Source organism: Artemia sp. Qi Xiang Cuo, chromosome 2 (assembly GCF_049724085.1).
Source record: "Artemia sp. Qi Xiang Cuo chromosome 2, ASM4972408v1, whole genome shotgun sequence".
NCBI classification, from domain to species: domain Eukaryota; kingdom Metazoa; phylum Arthropoda; class Branchiopoda; order Anostraca; family Artemiidae; genus Artemia; species Artemia sp. Qi Xiang Cuo.
Genome location: NC_142795.1, coordinates 85,162,170 through 85,182,991, shown reverse-complemented (window position 1 = coordinate 85,182,991; position 20,822 = coordinate 85,162,170). Strand labels below are relative to the sequence as shown.

General features: G+C 33.3%; 2 protein-coding genes across 2 annotated transcripts in view; both read left to right on the top strand.

The window, feature by feature from the left end:
• The window catches only part of LOC148955727 (uncharacterized), a 136,647-nt gene that overhangs the window by 85,064 nt on the left and 30,761 nt on the right, over positions 1–20,822 (top strand). The window contains exons 4-5 of the mRNA XM_089103741.1: positions 4,864–4,965; positions 7,527–7,590. Of these exons, the coding sequence (XP_088959867.1) occupies positions 4,864–4,965; positions 7,527–7,590 (166 nt within the window). The remainder of the gene's footprint in view (positions 1–4,863; positions 4,966–7,526; positions 7,591–20,822) is intronic.
• On the top strand, positions 11,796–18,703 carry LOC148955728 (uncharacterized). Its single transcript, XM_089105076.1, has 2 exons — positions 11,796–11,916; positions 17,641–18,703. The coding sequence occupies exons 1-2, from the start codon at positions 11,796–11,798 to the stop codon at positions 18,204–18,206; spliced, it is 687 nt and encodes a 228-aa protein (XP_088961202.1). The 3' UTR covers positions 18,207–18,703.

Here is a 20,822-nt window from a genome sequence, read left to right as displayed (position 1 = left end):
AAGTAAAGAAAAACCACACGGAATCAGGCAACTGAGTCTCTCAAACCCCTTAAAGCTCTTTTAAAAGATACAAAAACTACTTATTTAACACAAAAAATTCGTTTTTAATTACCATAAAGTAAAGAAAAATCACACAGAATTATGCAACTGAGTCTCTCAAACACTGTAAAGATCTTTTAAAAGATACAAAAAATGAAAACAATGAAAACAAAAATCAAATTTAATACGCAAAATGAGTATATCAATCACCGGAAATCTATTTTAAAAGATACAAAAACTACTAATTTAACATAAAAATTTCGTTTTTAATGATCATCAAGTAAAGAAAAACCACACGGAATTAGGCAACTGAGTCTCTCAATCCCTGTAAAGCTCTTTTAAAAGATAAAAAAACTACTTATTTAACACAAAAATTTCATTTTTAATGACCATCAAGTAAAGAAAAATCACACGGAATTAGGCAACTGAGTCTCTCAAACCCTGTAAAGCTCTTTTAAAAGATACAAAAACTACTTATTTAACACAAAAAATTAATTTTTAATGACCATCAAGTAAAGTAAAACCACACGGAATCAGGCAACTGAGTCTCTCAAACCCCTTAAAGCTCTTTTAAAAGATACAAAAACTACTTATTTAACACAAAAATTTCGTTTTTAATGACCATCAAGTAAATAAAAATCACACGTAATTAGGCAACTGAGTCTCTCAAACCCCTTAAAGATATTTTATAATATACAAAAACGACTTATTTAACACAAAATTTCGTTTTTAATGACCATCAAGTAAAGAAAAATCACACGGAATTAGGCAACTGATTCTCTCAAACCCCTTAAGACTCTTTTAAAAGATATAAAAACTACTTATTTTAACACAAAATACAAGCAAGCAAATAACATGGGAATTCCTATACACGCAAGCAAATAATTGAGTTATTTTTACGTCACAATGTTTCTACTTAAATTCATTCTACTTATAGCATCCCATTTCTCATACTTTAATTACCTGTTACGCTTTCTTAACCATCGGAAGTTTAACATCACACGGAATTTGGCAACTGAGTCTCTCATACCCCTTAAAGCTCTTTTAAGAGATATAAAAACTACTTATTTTAACACAAAATACAAGCAAGCAAATAACATAGGAATTCCTATAAATGCAAGCAAATAACATGGGAATTCCTATACATGCAAGCAAATAACATGGGAATTCCTATGCATGCAAGCAAATAACATGGGAATTCCTATACATGCAAGCAAATAACATGGGAATTCCTATACAAGCAAGCAAATAACATGGGAATTCCTATACATGCAAGCAAATAACATGGGAATTCCTATACACGCAAGCAAATAACATGGGACTTCCTATACATGCAAGCAAATAACGTGGGAATTTCTATACATGCAAGCAAAAAACTTGTGAATTCCTATACACGCAAGCAAATAACATGGGTATTCCTTTACATGCAAGCAAATAACAAGAGCATTACTATAAAAGCAATCAAATAACATTGGAATTCCTATACACGCAATCAAAATAACTTGGGAATTCCTATACATGCAAGAAAATAACATGGGATTTCATATACATGCAAGCAAATAACATGGGAATTCCTATACACGCAAGCAAATAACTTGGGAATTCCTATACATGCAAGCAAATAACATAACCATTTCTTTTATTCAAATCCCAACCACAAATCAAGTTATCATATATTGAACAATCTCTGATTGGCTCATAAAAAATGCCCACGTCAAACGATACATTCATTGTGCAATTCTTATCAAAAACAAAAAGCTTTATACCCCTTTTTCCAATGAGAGTTAGCTTTAGCAACGACACATTCCCAAAAAACTAGTCTTGACTAAAGGCAATTGTCCAAAAAATCAATCGAAATTACGCAAATCTTATTGACAAAGAGACAAAGAGTGTAATGACCGAGTGTAATGACCTGTTTAATTTTTTTTTCTACACTAATATCCTTGCAAATAAAAACTATTCTCTTTGAATTCAATTCTCTTACTAATATGATTTGTAAAGAAAACTATTCCTTTTATTCAAATCCTACTCACCAATCAAGTTATACTTTGAAATTGCGTAAATCCTCTTGACAAAGAGTGTAATGACCGAGTGTAATGACCTGTTTACCTACCAAAAAAACCTGTTTGGTACGGGGGCGCAAGCAAAGTAGTACCTTGGTATATACTCACGCCTTTGGGTGTATTGGATAGATAAACCCATGCGATAAAAATTTGAGGTGATCATTTTGTTAAAAATAGTTCAAACATCAGATATTAAAACTCTGGGTCGACACAACCCCCCAGGGACAGGCGTTGTAAGTTATATTCTGGGGGTATATATGGCTCTTGTATAAGGAATGCTCGTATAAACTTCAGAGAGGGCTTCTTTGATTGAAAATAGAAAGTTATAGTTCAGTTTTAAAGAGTCAAAAGAGATCGAAGGGTAATTAGCCCCCCCCCCACGCGCTTTTTTCCCCAAACCCATCCGATAAAATTTTGAGATAGCCATTTTGTTAAGAATAGTTCAAACATCAGATAATAAAAACTCCGAGGTTGACACAAACCCATTTTTTCACTTTGATACTTCGATCCCAATTTTTGATACTTTGATAAACATCTGATTTTTTTAAAAAGTTTGATTTTGAAATAAGGAATTTTTAAAAACTTTAAACTTTTTGTAATAAAAAACGAACAAAAATTAATTAAAAATACTTTCCGAAATATAAGTTTTTCAAAGAAAAGTAAAGGCCATTTTAAACTTCAGCTCAGAATATAAAATTACCTTTTAAAATTCATACTCAAAACGACCAGAAATTACTATAACAGAATTAATTAAGCCCAACACGAATATAAATAAAATAAACGATGTTAGCAAAAAACATACAACAAGTAATAATATAAATGAATAAATAAATCTTAAAGCGAGTAATGGTTAAATTAAATATGAAAATCAAGCTTAAAACGAAAAAAAATATTTTGCTCTTGAAGCGTAAATGAAACTTAGAACGAACAGAACTGTAATAAACAATCAATGCAAACAAACATACAATAGATATTAATGCAAATGAATAAATAAATCTTAAAACGAATGAAACTTATGTTGAATATGCAAATCAAGCTTGAAACGAACAACAAAAATCACTACTAACAAGAGCTTGGGTATCGCCTCCTTCTCTCACCGTAAACGTCTAAAACCTACTGCGTCATTGGCGCTTTACTGAAAACTATATGCGTCTTGAACAGTCCTGGAAAGTATAAACAACATCAAATTGAATATTTGATATATAATGATATTAATTGTAGAAAGATCCATCAGTTCAAGAAAGTTCAGAAAGTTCAAGAATTTATTTCTCTGTAATTTTATTTTTATTTTTAATGCTGTTAGGACTGGAAAAGAAAATATTTTTAGTATAATTCGTTTTTAGTGAAGCGTCAATGACGCAGTAGGATTTTGGTTTTTATTTACAGTTAAAGAAGGGGGCAGTATCCAAACTCTTGTTTGTAGTGAAACTAGAATCGTCTTGAACAACTTTAGAAAGAACAAAAAAATTAAACAGAATATTTGATGTATAATGATATTAATTGCTGAAAGCTCATCAGTGAAAAATTTTACTATAATTTTAATGTTTATTTTCAATATCAAGTACAGAAGAAAATATTTGTAATAAAATTGGTTTTCAGTAAAGCGCCAATGACGCAGTAGGTCTTTATCACATTACTAAATAATTTTGTAACTGGTATCCTGTAAAATTTGTAGATGAAATAATAAAGAAAAGGCAGATTAAGCATGAAAAAAGTAATGAAAATGAAGGTTCTCAACTCTTGTACCCTACAATTTCCAATAGATATGTTTCTTTACCTAACATACTAATTCTTGGGGAGAAAATTAAACGGACTATTGAAACATAATATTGCAACTTGTTTTAAATCTATCAGGCCATTGAGTAACTTTCTAAGTTCTGGTAAAGATATAACACGTAACAGTTTGGCAAGTGGAGTGTACAGCATTCCTTGCTCTTGCGGAAAATTTTACGTTGGTCGAACGCACCAACTATTTCTGGAACGTTTATTTATCACCGGAACTCAATAGATAATACTCCAAAATTTACAAAACCCCCGGAAAGTTCTACTTCAGCTCTAGCAAAACATATCTTTCATAAGCCGGACCATTGTGCACAGTTCGAGGAAGCAACATTAATTTTAAAAGATCAAGGTTTCACTCAATGGGCTGTTTAGAAAAAAAAACACATTTTCGCAGGTTTATCAATTAATAGAGATCCTGGTAATATAAATATTAAACCTATTTGTGATATTATTTTAAAAAATGAACCTGTATTCAAAAACAAAGTCTTGCAAAATGTCCAAGAGAATAGTACAAGTAACAAACCTAAACGACAAGCAGCAAAAGCTAAGTAAGTGTATATTATATTTTTATTTTAGTCTGTTTTAGTTTTATATATATTTTTTTAGTTATATTTTTTAGTTTTACTTTTTAGTTTTTTTCTACGCCGAAGACACCTTGTTGTATACTGATGAAATATTCGATGGATTTTTTTGTTTCTCTTCGTTTTCGTTTACTGGCCATACACCCGTTTGTCGCCTTCATATTCATTACTTTGTTTTTCGTAAAGTCAAAAAAGTGAAATTCTTTTATGAGCGGGAAAAACTACATGGGGCGCAATTTTAGGAAAAACTTCCTATGATGATGCCGTGGGAGACCTGCAGTATGCTGGGTTCCTTAGCCAAATCTGTTGGAAATCTGCCAGAAGGTTTTTCCAATTAACTTGGAAAACTAAAATTACTGGGAAAACATTCATTCAATTCTGTTTGTATTATTTTCTAGATAGTCAAACATGAATTTGCCATAGGTATTCATGAGGGTGGAAACAATAGTTCAAGTCTATTTGAAGATGAGGGAGAAGATTTTGATTATGGCAGTGAAAATGTAAGTATTTATTTTTTATTTTGTTGTTTTCACTTTTTTAGATATTCTTTTTTTTTTGTAGCAAATCATTGATTTTAAATTTTTATTTTGAAACTTTCTTTCCCCTTTTGGTTATTTACAAGAAGAATAGTGTAGGTTGAGTTAACCTGTTTATGTTTGATGAAAAATGTATGATCAGATGCAATAAATGGTGGCTTATCATCTAAAATATGGGACTACAAACAATGTCTTTTTGTCTTCTCATGTATTTCCTATTTTTTGTTAAAATACTTTTTGTTGCACGGGCTATGGCTTCCTTCTTACTTGTTACACAGTTGAAATCTCCAGGTAATGTTAATTCATCAGTATTTTGGGGGATAAATGCCGCAATGCTTTGCGGGAAGATTTTATCTCTGTTTTTCGTATTTTGGGATCCGCATGGGGCATAAACATTGAAAATGTTCTTCTATTTATCACACAACTGATAATTCTTCCTTCTTCGCCGATTCTGACATTTTTTGGCTCAAATTGACGTTTATATGCCACTGCTACACTACCGCCACCAATGCACGTGTTTGTTAAGTATTTGTATTCGGGTTCTACACTTTTTAAATTATCAGTATCACTTTCATGTACAAAAGCTACAAAAAGCTAAAAAAAGAAAAAAAAAGAAAAAAATTTTTCTTAGGAAACAAAAATGTAAGTTACTTGTTTGTAGCTACAGCTCAGAGAGCAATTATCTATAATAGTGGTTCTCAATCTTTTTACATCAGGCAGTTTCAAGTCTTTTTGGCTGCATGTTGTCTCAAAAAGTTTCCTTTTGTCAGACTGAGCATATATGTAAAAATATCCAAAAAGAGACTTCAGATTGTCATCCATGTGTAAAAAGAGCTAAAAGTTGGGATGGAGGCTAAAAAAAGAAGCTATGAATTGAGGGTATTTATTTCAACATGTGACTACAGACAAGACTCTTTATGTCATATTTTGGAATGCTTTTTGAATGTGATTGCTTTTGGGGTAGGGGGACTTGATTGGTTATGGACTTTTCTTCAGTTAGTTTACAGGTCGAGACACATGTCTCTTTCTTTTTTTCTTTAAAAAGTTAATAACGTTAAAAACAAACAGCAGGTAAATAATATTTCTAAGATAGTAAAACTTGCTCAAACTTCAAGTGAATATGTTGGTCCCAGTAACTTCCTCAGAAAAATATATATAAATAAAACAAGAGTTACAGTAAAATGCAACCTTTATGTGTTTTACTGAGGACAGTCCGTGGATATAGGGCCGAAATATTCAACTGAGGTTTGAACAAGTTTCACTGACTTAGAAATCCCTACCTGCTTATTGTTTTATGAATAAAGAAAAAACGAATGTTTCGGCTTCATGTCCGGGAGCCTCTCTCAAAGAAAAAAGAAAACTTAAAGCAAGAAAAAACAGTAAAAAAAACATCTGAAAAAGTGACAACTAAACACACTGGAGAAACAAAAAGAAAAAACAAAACAAATAATTACAACTAATAATCTAACCACAGAACTGCTGTTACTCACTGAACAAGACAAAAGCTAGTGTCTATAATTTCTTCGACTTAATATAGTTTGTATAGGTTCTATAAAGTCTCTTACAATCACGCCATAAATGGGATCTATTAAAAATGAAGAGTATATTTATTTGAAAAAAAGATAGATCATAAAACCCCAGGTCACCACTCCTGGTTAAATTTACCAGGTTAATAACATTTATAATATATATTACAGCAGGTCAAAGAAACTTATACATTACAAATTAAATGGATTTTGTAATTGCTGTTTAGCTGCATTCCGTTTAATCTTGCCAGCTTTGACCTCGTCCTGACTTTCACTTGCGTTGGTTTGTTATCTAATTACTAATGTCACCATATGTCTTAAATATATCAGTGAAAATCGCCTTTTCATTTTTTTTGCTCAACTTTTTAACTTCCTGAGCAAAAATGAAGGTAATATTTACTAAGGTAAATTTTCAATTTTTGTTTCATCATGTCTATCTAGCTATTTCTGTCTATACAAATCAGTGTCATTTTGTCAAATAATTCATTTTACCTCTTTTAATCTAATTGAATGTCCCTTTTTTCAACAGCTAATAGTCTTTAGAAAAGTTTTCCCCAAATGCGTCAAGCTTTTCAGCTTGTTCAGATTTCTTATTTGTGTTTTTACTTGAGTTTGAGGTGAATTCGCATTCTTTGCAAACAGAATGCGGATCTAGGAAAAAACAACAACAAGAAACAAGCTTGTTTATGCCCAATCTATGTTATTACAGATGATACTGTAGTAAACTATTTCTTAATTTGTTGTATTGAGGGAAAAGGGAAATTTTCTTTGTTGTTTTGCGAAATTATTTGTCCTTCCCTCCTCTGTATCATGCCCTGGGATTTGGAGGTGCTGTGGTTCGGTGCGATTTTTATCTATTTACTGAATTGAATTAAAATTTTATAATAGCAATATTGGTATTACTAAGCGATGTATTTATGTGTTTTTGGACTTCAAGTCCATCCTGGTTCTATAAGGAAAGTGCCCACATTCACATGATTAATTTTGATTTTTCTGAAGCTCACTGGAAATCTGGCAATGGAAAGGACAGAAGGAATGCCAAACACAAACTTAAATTCTTCAGGTTAGTTTTTCTTTTCTTAACTCAAGAGTAAGGTAAAGCAATGTTTCCTTTCTTTTTTCTTTTTTTTTGTTTAATTTGCTAACGATAATATGATTAGCAAATAATTTTTATTTATGGCTACCTTGGTACTTCTTGACTAATGAGATGGGGGATGAAATCATAATATATACTATTAAACATATCATTAATGCATACTAAGTGTATGCAATTTAATTTTTGTCTTTGGAAATTGTAGAGATCATTTCTTAATTAGATTAAATAGAAAAAAACTGGCTAAAGAAAAAAGTTAATTCCGTCAAAAAGTTAATTAATAAAATCCGTCTCTTTTCTTTTTCTCCAAGGAATTTTCTTAACAGGTAAAGGTCAAGCTCACATACAATAAGAGTATTATGTTCCATGTGACCTAGTTGGGTTAGAAGAACTTTAGATTATAATTTGGTAAAACTGGAAGAATATTAATGTAATAATTTAATGTAAATACAACACGTTAAAATTCACTTTTCAATCCATTTATCCACGGTTGCCATGCGATGTAATCATACGGGTAATCGATGATTCATTATTAAAAATAAACGCTTGTTAAATAATTGCTGAAAACTTGGAGAAAGGGGAGAAATGTTAGATTCCTGTTTATTTTTTTCAATATAATTTTGATTTCAAACAATTACAAAAAAAGTCACTGTGTTATCATTTGTGAACTTCTGTGTTTTTTCATTATGTGACTAGACATCTAAGAGGAAAATTCTGTATGATATATATATATATATATATATATATATATATATATATATATATATATATATATATATCGTACAGAATTTTCTCTTAGATGTCTAGTCACATATATATATATATATATATATATATATATATATATATATATATATATATATATATATATATATATATATATATATATATATATATATATATATATATATATATATATATATATATATATATATATATATATATATATATCGTACAGAATTTTCTCTTAGATGTCTAGTCACATATATATATATATATATATATATATATATATATATATATATATATATATATATATATATATATATATATTATATATATATATATATATATATATATATATATATATATTATATATATATATTTATATTTATATAGACCCCGGTGCCGCGCCGATGAGGGAAGACCGGCGGCGGTGGGGCCAAAACAGCGCGCAGCCGGTAAGACATCGGTGGCGCGCCGCCGCATCTTACCGGCGGCGCGCCGCCGGTGCGATCAATGTTGACCGTAAACATTAATTTTGTCATCAGTGTTTCTCAAATCACAGCTTGAATTTAACAGATTCGAGCCTATTATTGAGTTCAAAAATTCACAAGTCGCTGACTGGAAACTGGTCTTCTTCGTTATTCATGAACAGAAGTAGAAATCTGGTAGAAACGAAATGGCATTTACTGTAAAAAGTAAATATAACATTGGCTTAAGAATGGAAAGAAAGACAAAGAATGAATTTACAACGATAATCAAGTTGAAAATAAGTTTTGTTTGAACAATGCCATAAAGCGACGAAATTTGATTATGATATTCGGCGCTTCGCATTGATATTTCAGTTTTAAAAGTTCTATCAATTTCTTCTCAAAGTGAAATTACGTGGTGGGCATGAATGTAGACTTGCATCTAAATTAAATATAGTCACTTCCACTTTTCACATATGTTTATTGATATTGGTTTGATTTTTATTGTCTGTAGTACTGAGGAGCTCATTAAGGAGATAATCAAACACAAGTTTATAAAAATTTTTCCCCTTTGTTCAAAAAAAGAGATATTCAAATATTTAAACTACTAAAACTAAAATAATTACTTGCTAGTATATTTTCCTTGATAGGTACGTCTCTCGATTTCCAGATTCTTAAATTTTACTTCGTAATATGCCACTAAATTTTACCACTAAAATGTGTTATGTCCTTCAATTTTCTGAAAACTCCCTAAGAATTTTACGAAAAACACTTCTTAACAAACGTTGGTATTTTCTTGGATAGGGCTATTGTGGCAACTTTTACCACAGCAACCAATAATTAGAACCCAAGTCCTAAAATTGGTCTCAATCAGGAACCCTTATCGCTATATAAATTCACAAAGTGCAAAGATTTTCAAAGAGAGCTGTTTATTTTTTAAAGTTCAGGAAAGGTCTGAGCATTTTATGCTAAAACATTGATTGAAAACGAAATTAGCTCTTATCTCTGCTCTCTCCCAAAACAGGTAATTAGCCTTTATCAAGTCACATAGGAACTAAAATCGGAGAAAATAAATATCACTAAGTGAAAAACAAAAATGATAAACAGCCAGTGTAGGGCCCCCCCCCCCCTAAAATAGTCCAAAGTAGTTTAGTTTACCTAATTAACGCAAGTTTGCATTAATTAATCTTGCTTTTCTAAACTTGCATTAATTAAACTTGCGTTAAAAAGTCTTAGACACTAAACCTCTAACGTATCGTCTACGTGATTTGAAAGATGAAGAGATTTTTGGTGTTTTTTTACGATTTTGAATTACATAAAGTTAAAACCAGTTGAATATATCAAATTGAAAAGATTTAAAGAGTCAAACTTGCAAGGGTGAGAGACAGTTTTTTGTTCGTTGGCTAGGATAGAACTCTGATTTCGATTCTTAGATTGCCGCTGAAGACGTTCACAATGCCTAATGATTTGTATGTGACATTCATTTCCAATGTCTCTGACATCCTCTATGATGGTTTGAATAAAACAAGCCGGAAAAAATTCTACCCCGCCATCAAATTCGAGGGAAAGTATGAAGTTGCCTTTGTTGATTGCATTCTTAAAAATACATATGATATCCTTATAAAGGATTGTACATATGATATAAACGTTCATGTCATACTCTTGCACGAAAAACTACCCACGAACACATTCACCACTGCAATATAAAGCACTTTCAATGTATTCCAGTTAACATTTCGTGTTTGTTACTCTGTCAATTAACATTAAGAAGTGAATTGGGCGATCCTTTAGCAATAACAAATGGTTTGGCTGTGATTACGTATCATTTTCAACCCATTCAGTGAGTGGTCTAATAGAAAAAATGCTTTTGTTTGTCCTGATATTGACTGCTATGTTTCTAGTCTTAGACCACGACAATTGGGTCATGGAATGGACTATTACAGGGGTCGTTCGTTAATGTCCGGTCACGGATTTAGCAATTGGTTTGTTAAGTTGTTCCGCTCTGCGCTACCCCTTAATATTACATATATTGCACCGGTTGCCGCCGATTTAGCATCTTCTACACTTTTTGCATCTATACTGGGGCTCTGGGAAGGATTTTAAAGAAAGTGTTTCACAAAATCTCAGGTCCTGCGTGCGATCCTTTGGCGAGCGACTGAAATCTCGACAAAGCGGAAAAGTTTTAAAAAGGGCGGGAAACTCCTCATCAGTCTCAACTCAGGTCAGAAGCGAAAAAAATCTTTCTTGTCAAAAAGAAAAAAAAATCCAGAGTAAAAATTCTTAGATCGAAAAAAGTTCTTTTCCTAGAAATGGCATATATACAACATAAAGAATCTCATCTTTCAGTAATCTCATCTCTAAATCTTTTCAATGCAGAAAGTGTTGATGTGAGTGAAAAACTTGGTTACTATAGATAATTTTATCCGCGACAATCGCTCTCTGAAAACGTATTTTTTTTTTCAAATCTATTCCAATGAAGACTATTTCTATGAGTTGACTTCCACATTTATAGTTTTGTATCTCATTGTAAAAAATCTGACAATGAAAAACCAAGTGCAGCCGAGGAGTTATCCTTTGAAAATTGTGTACTACACAATTTGTTTAGACCAATTAGAGTCTGCATAAATGGAACGTTGGTGAGCACAAGCAACAATCTTTCAAACTATGCAAGTTATATACAATTCATGTTGATGAATCCAATGTTCTGTAAGAAATTGAGAGGTTTAGCTATTGGTTATGAATATAAAACGGACACTGACACTAGCAATATACTTAGAGATGTAACAACTAAAGATTTACACTTGGTTGGGAAAACAAATCATAAAGTATTTAATATACCTCAATATTTGCCTATCAATGTTGAGATTGATATAAAGCTACAACTTCCACTGTCCAATTTTATTTTGCGAAAAGTAGTTGCTGCTGCACCTGATGTAACAGTGTCTCACCTCGACAATAGTTAATGTTCGAAAACAACAGGTTATGAATTCTGTTGCTTTGGCAATTGAGAAATTTAGAACTAGTAGAATTAATATCAAACTGCTCGTTCCACATACAATCATGAATCAACGACATATTGATAAGGGTTCACCTACTTACACCGGTTCGTCATTTATCAATGGCGAAATTCCTTCAAAACTTGCTTTGGCCTTTGTAAAAAGTGCAAATACCTTAGAACCATGGACAAATTATCCACATAAATTTGAAATGTTTGTTGTTTAATCTCTTGTATGTAAAGTAAATGGATTCCACTCTACAATTTATCCTTTTATAAATCTTACAGGTCCCTATATGAATTGACAATGCAATCCCTAGATCGATATTCACAACTATTTGAAAATGTGTCACAACCGATGAAATGTTTGCAAAAACTCATGGTATGATTGCATTGGATTTGTCCGTTACTTACGATATGAGTATTTTCCGAACGGGCACAGTACGTTTACAGTGTACCTTTACCAAACCGTTGGAGGAGAGTAAATCTTGAAATATCAATTTGAAACCTATTGGGAAATTACCCCTGATGGCAGTGTTCCATTGGACTTGGCCCCATGAACACAAATCAAATAATCGGTGTATTCAATTTGGATCCCTGCATGTCCAAATACAAACCCTATTACAAACCCTCAGATTTCCTCGATCATATTCAATATGGTGACAATACCCTTATCATTGTTAATTGTAGTCCATCAACTGTAAAGACAGGACATTGGCTATGCATCCGTCAAACAGCGAAGAATATTGAATTTTTCAGTCCTCTTGGCCTACCGTATGCTTTCTACATGCTTCAAATCAAAAACTTTTTTGAGCAAAGTGGAAATCTATTATTCAAATTCTGAAGTGAGTAAAAGATTTATCAACCAAAAGCTGTGGTTTTCATAGAACATTAGGCTACTATATTTAATTTTTCCATGTCGTGGATATACTTACAGTGAATTTCTTATTATTTATGTAGACCATCCTCGATTGAACGAATTTGTCGTTGAAAATACTCTTTTCTACCTGTACAATGTAAATTTCAGTGCCCTAAGAGTGAAATGCTTTAAAAATGTATGTGAATTTATTTATTAATAAAACTTGTATATACAATAAAAAGTCTGTACCCTTTAGATTTATTCTTCTACGTGTAGGTAACCATCGGTAATGATAAGTGGCGGAAGCTCGTCAGGATTCAACTTGTATTCATGTTGGCATGCAAAATCAGGGTCACATTTTGCTTATTTGTAGCAATAATACATACGAAATTCTCATATGAAGAATAACTTTCTTTAACGGCAGAATAAAAATAATCAGATTTATAATCATAGTAACCAGTATCTTTACAGTGATGTCGTAAAAACCAGACTCTCTTGTTATCAAACAGTTCGTGGTAACGAACTGTAAGTAAGGAGCGACCCGGCTCAATGGTAACCGAAACTCTAGAAAACAGGTTTTTGATACAAATAGATATATCAAAAGAATCAGATTTCAATGCTGATTTCAAATATATAACTTTCATCAAGTTTAGTAGTACCCATCAAAAGTTACGCACTTGAGAAAATTTGGCTGATTTTCAAAAAAAGGGAGAAAGACCCCCTAAAAATTATGGAACCTTAATGAAAATCACACCATCATATTCAGCATACCAGAGAACCCTAATGTTGAGGTTTCAAGCTTCTATCTGCAAAAATGTTGAATTTTGTATTTTTTGCAAGAAGAAGGATCACGGATGCGTGTTTATTTGTTTATCTGTTTTTTTTTTCCCAGGGGTGATCGTATCGACCCAGTGGTCCTAGAATATCGTGGGAGGGCTCATTGGAACGGAAATTAAAAGTTCTAGTTCCCCTTTTAAGTGACCAAAAAAAATGGAGGGCAACTAGGCCCCCACCCACGCTCATTTTTTTCCCAAAGTCACCTGATCAAAATCTTGAGATAGCCATTTTGTTCAGCATGGTCGAAAATATGATAAATATGTCTTTTAGGATGACTTAATCCCCCGAAGTTCTCAGAGGGAGAGCTAAAAGTTATGAACTTTACCCAATGTTAACATATTGTATTGGTTTTTGGTAAGTATACAGAAGTTTTCAGGAGGCTCTTTTTCTGGTAGTGGGAGGGATGGGTGGGTCGGTGGTTATTTTGGAGGATCTGTTCATGAAGGAAGTTTTCATGGGGGAAGGGAAATTGCCATGAAGGGGGCGCCGGACTTGCCAGCATTATTTATTGGTTATTGGGAAGTATACAACCATTTTCAGGAAGGATTTTTTCTGGAGGGGGGGGCTAGAGGAGGGGGTTACTCTGGAGAATATTTCCGTGGAGGATGTTTCTTTGGGGTAAGGGACAGGTAAGGGACATTTCTATGAAGGGGGCGCCGGATTTCCAAGCATTATTTAAAAAACGATCAGAAATTAAATAAAAAAAACAAGTTTTTTCAACTGAAATGTAAGAAGGAATATTAGAACTTAAAACGAACAGAAATTATAACGTGTGTGAGGGGGTTCTCCCCCAAGTCAATACCTTGTTATTTAAGCTACAGTTTTTTTTATTGCTTTAAAAATAGATATATATTCTAATTAAATAGCTTGTTTGGTTATGGGTTTTTCGAATAAAATTTTTTTTTTAATTTTAAATTAATGAGCGTGGTACTTATTACGGGGAGAACCCCTTCATATACGTAATAACATATACGTAATAAAAAAAAACAATAAAAAAACAAGCGATACGGCTCACTAGTAATCGAAACTTTTAAAAACGGAATTTTGATGTCAATAAATGCATCAAAAGAATGTGTTTATAATGTTGATCCTAAATATATAAATTTTATTAAGTTTAGTGTTACTCATCAAAGGTTACGAGCCTGAGAAAATTTACTCGATTTTTTAAAGAGGGGGGAAACATCCCCTACAAGTGAAAGAATTTTAATGAAAATCACACCGTCAGATTCAGCGTATCAGAAAACCCTATTACATAGGTTTCAAGCTCATATCTGCAAAAATCTGCAACTCTGTATTTTTTGCCAGAAGAAAAATATACGAATATAGAAGTTAGTTACGTAAGTTAATTTGTAAAGACATCCATTTAGCAAAAGAAAAGTAAAATTTTTATGCAAATAAAAGCTGCATTAACTAAAAAACGATCAGAAATTAAATAAAAAAAACAAGTTTTTTAAACTGAAAGTAAGGAGCGACATTAAAACTTAAAACGAACAGAAATTATTCCGTATATGAAAGGGCTGTCCCCTCCTCAACGCCTCGCTCTTTACGCTTAAGTTTGACTCTGTCTCAAAAATTTATTTTTTAAAACACTAAAAATCTTTAGCGTAAAGAGCGAGGCGTTGAGGAGCAGACAGACCCTTTCATATACGGAATAATCTCCGTTCGTTTTAAGTTTTATTGTCGCTCCTTATTTTCAGTTTAAAAAACTTGTTTTTTTTATTTAATTCTAGTAATTGAAGCGTAGACCAGGTTCTTCCTCCCAAAAAAATTTAAAACTACGACGATACCAATCTTAAAAATTAACTGAAATCACGTTTAGGGTTTATTTGCAATCATACCAGGGTAAGTATTTTTCCATTGCTCACATTTATCATATTGACAATCGAAGCATAGGAAACCTCTAATCTGAGAGTCACAAACATCTTCAAGACAGGATTTGTAGTCTTTAATTTGTACTGCGTATCCTCTATACAATTTACAAGGATTGCATAATCTATACTTTTTATTATCCTAATCAATAATAGTACAATTCTCACAGGTTGACCAACTGCCCAATGTATAAATACTTAATGGGCATGCGTAAAAGATTTTTCAATGTTGACTGTCCCACTACCAAAAAGAAACTTACTCACGATTAATAAAATGAATATCTTCTAGGAGGAGGAATTAGCGAGTGACGTCAAAAAACTTGTTTGACTTATTTATTGTTGCTTTGCAAAATGGCCGTCTTAAACGAATTTCTAGGTAGTGGGTAAAAGCAAAACCACAATATCAATTTATTTTGTTGCAATCAATATGTCAATAAACTGAGTAAATACATATGGGCCAAAACGTAAAAGTTTCATACAGTAGTCCAAAGATAGAGAATAATTTCTCATGATATTGTTGAGCATTCTTCGAGAAAACATTTTCTTTTGAAGAGATAACTTTAGAAAATCATCATCACGAATCAAGCATTCGTCACAAGTCACTAGATTCCCTATGACTTCTTGTTTCTCAAATCCATTTAATCCTGACACTCTCACTACCAATTATAGACTTACAATGAATGAAGATTCTTTGTCACTAGTAAAATGGTCAACTAACTTAGTCCTTTTTTATAGATTGATTCAGATCAGTGTCTTCAACATATTTCTCTTTTGCCTTTAATCCGTCTTATAGTCTTTGTATATGCATTATATTCACTTTTGCTGCAAAGCATAACTGTACTTCTGACTTGAATTTGTTCAATGATATTACATACCGCGCAAAAATATTGTCCAATTTTTGGGTTAGCCGTCAACCCCTTATAAATTTTGCTGTAACGTCAGGCACTTTAGGTCTCATTTCGCCCTTGCTAGCGCTTTCAATATCCAATAGAGTTAAAGCATCCATTACTAAAGAATATTCCAAGAACATTATCCTCGACGGTGACACACTGAGGTCTTTTCCAATACTTAGGTGAGTGAATCGTAAGATCTAACAACTCACGTGTCGTTGACCTTCAAAACCTGTTGTTTTGGTTTGTAAAGGTCCGCCAGAACCAAAATAAGTCACTTCAGGTTGTGTCATCTTAACATGTAAATATTGGACCATGATCAATGTTTTTACAACCGGGACTCCTCCGCTTGACTATCGGATTCTAATGAGCCCTATTAAGTAACATCAAAAGAAATCATTTGCATAAGTCAACAAACCCTATTACGTGAGATACTGGTGAGCTCTACCATTAGAGGTGCGCTATAGTATTGCGTAAAACCTAGGTGCGCGTATTAACGTATTGAGGAACTAGTAGCTTTAGTTGTACACCCCCTTTGGGTCTTGTCAAAAGCAGCGGACCTACAATACTGATACTTAACCCGTGGAAGTTTTTTTTAATTTAACGCCTTATCGGAAAAGAATTGATTTTCAATAGCTTAGGAAGCTGTTAGATTGGGTGAAATAGACTGTCAGGAACTGACATAGAATATAAAACAGGGTCTGTGAAAAAGCTTTTGAGTTTATTCCTTCATTTTAGCCCTAGTCCAGAGCACTATCGACTTCTCATAAGCTTAAAAAGGTTTGGTATGCTGGGCAAATGGAACTTGTATAACTAGATCTACAGCCCAAATTGAAGTCTAAAAAGGTTTATTCCAAGCTCCGATCTCCCCTCTGATTCTCCTAGTAAAGCTTAAATATCAATGCGTAAATAGGTTTACATAAATTGGAAAAGAAATCGAAACATGACTGAAAGCTCAGGGATTGCCTTGTCCAGCACTTATAGACTATGGGAAGTACGGGGAGTTGAAGAATTAATTGAAGACAGAAAATAGCCAATGCACATATTCATTTGGATCTTATTGGTAATGAAGGGGTGGAGATAGGAACTCTGATAGGAACCGGGGTGGAGATAGGAACTCGTATATCTAATTCTGAAGGTTTTATTCCCGTAGCATCAAAAGTTTATAGGGCGAAGCCGTGATCTTACACTTTTAAGATCTGTAATGAGTAAAAAGGACGGTAAACTCATATTTTTCAGGTTGTAAAAAGTCGAATTGATGCACACAACACTCAGATATCCTAGTTACTGTTACTTGTATATGAATCTGATCCTTGAAGGAAGGGATTTAGAACATTTAAAAAAGCATATTTTGGGCTACATCTTTTTAATTTTGCAGGGGATTGCCAGATTTGGAACTTGCCAAGGACTGAAGAAGAGGCAATTAGATTTTTCCAGGATAAGAGGTTGTTGCCCGAAACAAAACAGTGCGTCAATGGACACAACATGACTTTATACTGTTTCAAGAAGGAGCCTTATTGGAAGTGTACAAAGAGCGCATGTATGAAGAAAGTCGGTTTGCGTGTCAATACGTGGTTTTCTAAAAGTAAAATACCATTTGTTACTGCAGTTCGTTTCATTTATTGCTTTGTTTATGAATCGACGTCTGTTGCCTATTGTAAACGAGAGCTAGGCATTTCTAACGTAACAGTTATCAATTTGAATAAATACCTCCGTGAAGTGTGTGTGTTTTCTATTAAACAGAAAAACTGTGAGAAAATTGGGGGAATCGGGCGTATAATGGAAATAGACGAAACCTTGTTATCAAAAAAAAAAAATAATCAAGGTTCAAAACAGGACCGTGTTCTCAAAACGTGGAAGGCCGCAGTAACGGCAGAAGGTAGGGCTCCCTTCAACGCGATTCTTACTGACATCTATGCGTTCTGGGTAGCCCGGTTTCCATAATTCTCTGTTGTAGTTTTTTTTATAATAATAAGCTCTTTAATACTAAATACTAATTTTTTAATACTAATACAAAAATCCCGAGTGTTGTATTTCATTATGATTATCCTAAGTTCACTTCTTGGATGTGGCCGACATAATACGCAATACATTTCAAGTTATAAACGAAATAACGATCATAATAGTTGCTGTACTATGTTGTCTTTACACACACTTTAGTTCAGCCTTTCTTTTATGTATATTGTTCTGCTTTTGATAATTTGAAATGTGTAAAAAAAAAGAAAAAAAATGCATCTTTGGGATGTTTGTAATAAAGAAATTGTTTTGTTTTCCTGTATGTACTAGTAAGTTTGGTGTCAGAGTTTGGGCAGTAATTGAAATTATCGAACGGTTGAAAGTGTGATTTGAATCCTAAGCTGCCTAATTTAGGATTCTATATTACCCCTCGCTTTAAGAACTGAATCAAGGTCAGTACAGCCTTAAATGTTCGGCCCCTGTGGTGATCTATAGCTAAAGAAAGTGAATAAAAACCATCTTGAAATTAGGCTAGAAATTGAAAACTGTTACCCTTTTCATAATTTGGAAAATTATTTTATGCGAACGAAACTCGTGGGATTGGATTATTGCCCAAATCAGTTATTTGGAAGGATTCTTCAAGCTACCGCTTTCACCCCTTGCCTAGGATAAACAGTTGCTTTTCAGAAAACTCTTTCTATATTTTATAGAAGTTAATTGAGTTAGGTAAGTGAGTTAGGCAAATAAACACCGGCAGTTTTAGGGGCCTCGACTGCGCTCTTGTAAACACTGAGGGAAGTACTGTCCGACAAGCAATTGCGTATTTTACTGCTAAGCTTTATCCAATGTTTTTACTTGGTTTGACCCCCTCCCCAAATGTTGACCCCCCACCCCACAAATATTGGTCTGATTCGTGAAAATGTAACAAGAAATACTTGTAAACAAATTTTGTTACGTTTATGAAAATTTCCGTACCCTTCCTCCCCCTCCTCCCCTCCAAAAAAAATTCAGGACTAAGCTCGTCTTACTATAAGATTTGAAAGATTCTATAAAGATCTTTTACTGCTGAGAAAAAGCACCGATGTTATCCTGTTTTGGTATCTGCCAAAAACAGAAACGCCAAAAATGGTGGCCGGCGTTACCCCCTCCCCCTCTCGGTGAACACCCCCCCCCCCGGGAAAAAAAAACTGGAAAATACCCCCTCCCAGAAAATACCCCCCGCGGAAAATACCCCATGCGGAAAATACCCCCCTCCCTCACGGAAAATACCCCACTGTGGAAAATACCCCCCCCTGGAAAATACCCCCCCCCCCCCGCGGAAAATACTCCCCCGTGGAAAATACCCCCTGGAAAATATCCCCCCGTGGAAAATAAGGCTTTCCAAATATGAGATTTTTTTTTCGTTGGAGAAGGAGTTTTGGTAGTTGTATATTATACGCACAGTTATAGAATTAGCAGTATGATCATTCCCTATCTCACCCATTATAAAAACCCGGACCGAGGTGCGAGTGCTCCAGAGAACGTTTTTGCAGATATAAACCACAGTTTATAGAATTATCCAGTAAGTGTATCGCAGATCATTTCTGGTCTTCATTCTCAGTGCGAACAAAAAGCTCCTCCCACTTATTTCTGCATTAGCGGGTTAGTGTGTTTTCGTCAATCAATGAGAAATGGTTACAAAGTGCATTATCCGTAATTGCGAAAGCAGAAAAAAACTTAGTGAGCCTGCCAAGTGGTTTGCAAGTGTTCCATATCACAGGTAAGACTTAATTTATATACAAATTATTACTTAATCTATTATTTACATACAGTGGGCTCAACTGATCGGCCTATGTAGGATTTTATCAAAAAGAGGCGGGGTTGATGAAATTTGTGAAAATAAGTAATTTTTTCTTCGTCTAATAACTGGTGTAATAGATGTGATGGTTTCGGGGGCGGATCCAGCATTTTTTAGGGGGGGGGGCGCAAAATAGGTTGATACGATAAACTTACGTTAGGAGCAAGCTTAATGAATGCAAACTTGCGTTAATTAGGTAAATTACACTACTTTCGGGGGGCACCCCTCACCCCCCCCCTGTGGAAGTACACCAAGAAGGATCATCATTTTTTTTCCTATTATGATATTTATTTTTTGCGATATCTAATGTATAGATAATATTAGTTTTGCTTTAGCTCAATGTTTTAGTATGAAACATCTATACAATTACTAAAATTTATACAATAAAACTACTCTGTTTGAAAATCTTTGTACTTTGTGAATTTATATAGCGATAAGGGTTGCTGATTGAGACCAATTTTAGGACTTGGGTTCTAATTATTGGTTGCTGTGGTAAAAGTTGCCACAATAGCCCTATCCAAGAAAATAGCAAACGTCTGTTACGAAGTGTTTTTCGTAAAATTCTTAGGGAGTTTTCAGAAAATTGAAGGACATCACACATTTTAGTGGCAGATCTAAAATTTTACGGGGCTTTACGCTAGAAATGCTCCTATTATAGAATATTCTTCCAGTTTGTTTACCAGAAAATAAATAAAATGCATTTCTTACTGCTGAGTATGTATAATCTTAGACCTTTTACGGCACAATTTCCAAAATATTTCTAACAC